Source organism: Rattus norvegicus, chromosome 6, assembly GCF_036323735.1.
Source record: "Rattus norvegicus strain BN/NHsdMcwi chromosome 6, GRCr8, whole genome shotgun sequence".
Taxonomy (NCBI): Eukaryota; Metazoa; Chordata; class Mammalia; order Rodentia; family Muridae; genus Rattus; species Rattus norvegicus.
In genome coordinates, this window is record NC_086024.1 from 139,341,245 (window position 1) to 139,347,803 (window position 6,559).

Consider the following 6,559-nt stretch of genomic DNA (forward strand, 5'->3'; position numbering starts at 1 on the left):
TCTTGATACTGAGGCCACTTACACAGTCCTTATGGAGTTTTGGGGCCCACTTCATCTTTTTTCCTATTGTCAAGGTAGGAGGACAACCTTGCCTTCCTCACCAGACCCCACCACTTAGTTGCATTTTTAGGGTGTGTACCTCTCACCCATTTTTCTTTGGAAGGGCCCACATGTCCTGTACCTTATTAGAAAAGGATCTTCTAGCTAATTGGGAGCCTCTATTTCCTTTTGCCTAAATCCAAGCTCGCCAGTTATCTCTCTGCTCCTTCTGTTAGCCAGTCAACCTACTAATACTAACAACTGACATCTCAGAAAAGTGATAAAATTATTTGTTCTTTAGAAGAAAAATGAGATGACTGTGTTGAAGAACTTCAATTTTCCATATGAAATATAATCACAGAGCATGTTTAAGTCAAGAGAATTTTGATGCCAACTCCATATTATTGGTATTTCTCTTCTTCAGAAGAGCATCCTTATCTGCACTATTTTTCTTATTTATTGAATATTTATTCATGTATTTATTTATTTATTTTGAATTTACAACTCAGTCACAGTCCTCATTTCTCTACTCTTCCCAGTTTCACCCTTACAAATCCCTTCCCAAATTGCCATTTTTCTTATCTGACTGTAAAGGTACCACTCCACCCTGTAGCATCTAGTGTCAGTAAGCCTCACAATGAGCCCCAACAAGGCAGTTTGAATAAGGAGAAAGGGATTCAATAGCAGAGAGCAGAGACCAGGACACATCCTGTTGAACTTCTTAGGGTACCCTTATGAGGACAGAGCTGCACATTTGCTCAAATATTTATGGGGTTAACGTTTGGCTCCTGCATACCCCCTGGTTGGTGGCCCAGGCTGTATAGACCCCCAAATGGTCCCATGATATTTGACTCTATTCATTTTCCCGTGGAGTCTGTACACTTCCAACTTGCTCATTTCTATCCCTCGCTCTATGGCAAAAGCCCCTGGGATCTGCATCATGTTTGGCTGTACATCTGCCTCCATCTACTGCTGGATGAAGTCACTCAGGAGGCAGTTTTGCTATGGCCCCTGCACATCTTGTAGGCAAGTCAAAATGTGGGTGGAAGATTTTGTGGTTGAAGTAATGTGCCAATCCCCCTTCTGTAAGCACTGCCAGGCTACAAGGGTTATCCACTTCAGTTTCTATATCGCCTTATGATAGGAATCTCAGCTAGATCACCCCCATAGACTTCACATATACTATTCTGGCCCAGACCTCTAGCTAGTTACTAGAGATGGACCCTTCTACTACAGCAGATTTTTATTCTAATTTCCAGCCATCTCTCTAACCTCCTTCTCACACTTGATTGCCATTGCCAAATCCCTTCTCTCCTCCTCTCCTACACACTTCATCCTCTCCATTCACTTTAGCTGACTTATTTACATTTTGAGTGAGATTCATGAATCCTCCTGTGGGACCTGTTTAATATTCAACTACTTTGGGTTTTTTGATTGTGGAATGGTTTTCCTGTACTTTTTGACTAATGTATACTTATAAATGCATACATATTATATAGGTGATTTTGAATCTGGACTACACCACTCAGTAGGATTCTTAAGTCCCATCCATTTTCCTGCAAATTTCATGATGTCTTTGTAATACCTGAACAGTATTCTATTTATAGCTATTAAAAATTTTTTATCTATTCTTCAGTTCAGGGACATCTATATCTATTTTTTTCAAGTTTTCTGGCTATTACAAATAATGTTGTTGTCAATATAGCTGAACAAATGTCCGTACAGCGGGGGGTGTTTTGTGATTATACCCAGGAATGGTATAGCATGATCTTGATGTAGAAGTATTCCAAGATTTCTATGAAACCATCAAATATATTTTCAAAAAATTTTGTACTTGTTACATTACCACTTGCAAAGGATGATTTTTCCTCATGCTCTGAATCCTTCCCAGTATGTGTTATCATTTGAGTTTTCAATCTTAGCAATTCTGATGAGGGTAACATGTAGTCTCATGGTATGTTGTATTGCATTTTTCTGATGACTAAGGATGTTAAATATTTCTTTAAGGGATTCTTGACCATTTATTATTCCTCTCTTGAAAATTTTCTTTTTAATGCTTACTGTTTCCCTCTTTTATTTCCTTTAGTGGACATTTTCTTTTTTCACATTTTAAAAATTATTCCCTTTCCTGGTTTTCCCTCCAGAAAAATCCATCCCATGCCTCCAAACCCTGCCTCCTTGAGTTTGCTCCCCAACACATCCACCAAATACTTTTTGCCTCTAAGCCTTTGCATTCTCCTGTACTGGGGAATCACACCTTCACAGGACCAAGGGCCTCTCTTCTGTTTGTTGTTTAAAAAGGCCTTCTCTTCTGGGTTGTCTGGTATGTTGATATTGTTGTTCTTCCTATGGAGGTGCAAACCCCTTAGTTACCTAAGTTCATTCTCTATCTCCTCCAATTTGAACCTAGTTCAATGGTTGGTTGTGAGCATCTGCCTCTCTATGTACCTCACTGATGGTGAAAAAAGAAAGCTTAGAGATGTTTGACTCTCTAATCCACATTTATCAGCCGGTCTTCCATGACCCAACTTTCTCTTCTCTATTTCATTTACTTAGATTATTCATATTTTCCTTACATAAGACAGACGTTTCATATAGGTTTCATTTTTTTCTTTTGAAGATCCTAGTATGAAGTAGCTTAATAAAATTGTTGAAAATGAGTATTATATTCTATCACTGTATGTGAACTAACCAGAATAATGGCTTGCTAAAGGCTTGAGTCTGATATTTTATCAAATGTTGGACATTCTATATCTGCAGGAGGATCCCTTCATTTACTGGGGATTAAAATTGTGGTGATGAAACACTGAAAAATAAACTTGAAATGAAAATGTTCATTTGGGCAACCTTTCTACATTCCTGTTAATTAGGAAAAGAAATCAGAACTGGAAAACAGATATGGCAGGAAACTAAAGACAAGAGTCAGTGCATAAGGATCAGCATACAAAGTAAAGATGGTGTTCCAAATATGTTCTCTTTATTGAAAGCACAGGAAAATCTGTGTGACTAATGTTGGATGGACTTCAGTGTTATATCCTAGCGGTCCTGACAGCTGTATTCCTGAATTGTTGCATACAGAACTCACAGATGTCTCCCAATATATTGAACCTGGTATTTTCAAAGTTATTTGGCAGCAGGTGATCTCAGAGTGTGGTCACTTCAGGAGCCTCCTCCCTCATCAGATACATGTTTCTCATTTTGTCTGGGTGTGCACAGACCATGAAGAAACAACAAAAATTATCCTGTATTTAGTTCATCAATCACAGATCTGAAAGCAAGCAACACAAATTCTTGCACTCCTCACTTAGGTGATGTATATACATTTAAAGACTCTCATGTCATGTCACTATGTTGATGCTTCCCCTGTGTGAAAATAGAATATTCTGAAAAGTAACCCAGAGTGAAGTGATGTAACAACTTGAAAAATAGCAGAGAATTAAACATTTGCGATGAACCCACATTCTAGCAATCCTATGGCCAGTGAATAAGATTGAAAGGGACATATTTCAGGCAGTGTTTTGGGGGCAGTGGTGATATTTTATACATTTTAGACAGCTCAGCCCTATTGCTATAGCATTTGTAGAAATTCAGGGGTTTAGTGACATTTGACCCCTCTCTTCATTTGCTAAAGTGCTGGAATATTTTACCCTCTGTTCTGTGGTTCCCATGGCCACTTCCTCTGCACTGTTGTGCACATATATACACTTACTTTACAAATGTACAGAAAGTATAAGAACTTTGGCGTTTGGCTCTGAGAAGAGTTCAATAACCAATGAAATTTACAAACTGCTAATCAAGTTGTGTTGGAAATTGAGATGAAATCAGAAAACTTGTCAGTCTCAAGCGTCATTGGCAAGTCTGGACCACAGTTTTTAGTTATCCAGTCATTCACTACTGTATTTGTAGCTGTGAGTTCCTTGTGGACATGATGTTAAAGCCTCATCTCCCTTTCAGAAACTGTCATCACACAGGTGAATGGAATTGATGGTGGCAGAGTAGGACATAGAATGTAGAATCATTCTGTTGAGGCACCTGTGGTGGTACCTGACAGCCTCTTCTAGGCTATGCTAATTTGGTAAACCAGGAAATAGAAACTATTACTTTTATTTCTACAGAACTCACAGTAAACCTATGTGTTGCATTCCCACCTATGCCATTATCACAGGCATTAGAACTCAATGACATTCTGACAATTATAAGTTTCCCATGTTACCTCATGTTTTGAACAATAATCATTCCCTGGTGTCTAATACTTTCCTACTCTTGGAGATCTAATGTTTCAGGATGGTATCACCACAGAACCTACTTTTCTTTTATGGTGACACCATGCATATGGCCAGAATGCCATTGACAAGTAGGTTATATTTAGATTCTGATGAGGAAAACCAACTCAGAATGAACCAATCATCATTTACATCATGTTTCTTGGACAATAGCATAAAAGAGAATCCTTAGAAACCTGAGGGAAGGAGAGTAGATTAATGTGTGAAACACAAAAAATTATCTGTTCTGTTAAATTCTTGGTGAACTATACAAACCAAACTGTAACAAGTACAGAGAAAGAACTAAGAAATGTTACTCTTTGGGTGGAATAGGACTTGTGTAGAACTTTCTGAAGCTCAGTGAGTATTACTATTTACATTGACCTCATGTCTGAATTCTGGAGCCTCACACACATTTTTATTACTGACACCACAAGCTGGGTCTGTGTTGGGTCCGTGTCATATGATATTTGTGATATTTATGGAGAGACACAAAGTCATCTTCTTCATGGGTCACAGGCAGTGTTTGTTTCCCATGTTGACTCTATCTTGAAGACCATACAGTGTACTGTGAAGGGAATGTTACAGACTCTCTATTTCCACACTCTCATGTGTTCCTTATTTTTTGGGGATCTGATCCAGGGTCCTCAAACACATTCTTGTCTTCCTTACATGATGTTCTGCCTTTTGTTAAAGCCACAGTTTATCCTACATTGAAAGTCATCTTTAATGGGAGTATAGGTATAATTTTGTGCTTTACGTTCTTACCACACCAGCAGGAAGATTGGTGTTTAGTCTTCATAACTACAAAATAGTTTAGTTTGGTAGGTAGCCAATCAGAAAGCCTACTTCTCAGATGTGAAGACAGTGTGATATTGGGACTCTGTAACTAAGCAGTCTAGCAATATACTGTGATCCATGTCTAGTGATGAAATACAGGCTTAGTGATGGACTTTATTTCAATGTTATTGTGTAGATGGATAGAAAAAGACATCTCAACATCTCAACACACACACACACACAGAGAGAGAGAGAGAGAGAGAGAGAGAGAAACAGAGACAGAGAGAGAGAGAGAGAGAGAGAGAGAGAGAGAGAGAGAGAGAGAAGCCTCAGAAATCCATGAACAGAGCCTTGAAGAGACAGAGAGGCAAACAGAGACAAAGAAATTCCATAACATATAAATAAATGAATACAATGATTACAAAGCACATATTAAACAGGGTAACAAAAAAATCAAATAAACATTTGTCTACTACAAGGGTTATTACATGATCACTTGGAGAGAGAATCCTTGTAGAGAGGCAACTTAGACTCTAAGGAATCCCAGGCTTACTTTGTTCCAGGTCTGTCTACATAAACTAACACTCAGTAACTGGATGCTTTCTGTGCTCCTTTTGCCCCCTGCTGGTCAATAATACCATGCAAGAGGTTTGTGTTTAAGCTCACAGTAACATTCACTCACTGTGTCTGTTGCACAGTAATAAGTGGCCGTGTCCTCAGACCTCAGACTGTCCATTTGCAGGTATAGGGTGCTTTTTGCATTATCCCTGGAGATAGTGAATCGGCCCTTCACGGAGTCTCGATAGTAAGTGCTACCACCACTAGGACTAATGGATGCGACCCACTCCAGACCCTTCGTTGGAGCCTGGCGGATCCAGTGCATGCCATAGTTACTGAAAGTGAATCCTGAGGCTGCACAGGAGAGTTTCAGGGACCTTCCAGGCTGCACCAAGCCGCCCCCAGACTCCACCAGCTGCACCTCACACTGGACACCTGCAAACAGAGAATACTGGTTAGAAAACCATCACTAACAGAACAAAACAAAATAAATTTTTTTATTCTCATGTGCACACAACAGAGATAATCACACTTTTATCAATTACCTTTTATGAAAAGGACAAGGAAACCCAAGCTGAGCCTGATGTCCATGGTGAGGAGTCTGTGCAGTGCTGCAGTACTGATTACTGAGTGGGAGAACCTCAGAGTCCAGGACTTGGCTCCTCCGTCAGAGCTGCAGGGTCAGGACAGGCTGGTTTTCATGGGCATAGAGAAGAATTATTTGCATATCTTACTGCTAAAACATGCTATGGAATTACACCTGAGCAGAAAACAGTGCTCATAGCAGATATATGACATCAAAGATATGGATGTCAGTTACAGAGTTTGACTAAGTGTCGTTTCATATTCACATTTTTTTTGGTAAAGATTCGCCATATTACATTTAGTTTTCTTTTGTCCTTGTGCACAGAAGTTTTGAA

The 6,559-nt window shown here is 39.2% G+C and overlaps 1 gene segment (V, D, J or C); it reads right to left on the minus strand.

Annotated features, from left to right (window-relative positions):
* Positions 1–5,709: 5,709 nt before the first annotated feature.
* LOC134479185 (Ig heavy chain V region 914-like) lies at positions 5,710–6,309 on the minus strand. The segment is given in 2 exon segments: positions 5,710–6,074; positions 6,185–6,309. Coding segments are annotated over 2 exon segments (411 nt in total).
* Between the last annotated feature and the right edge of the window lie 250 nt (positions 6,310–6,559).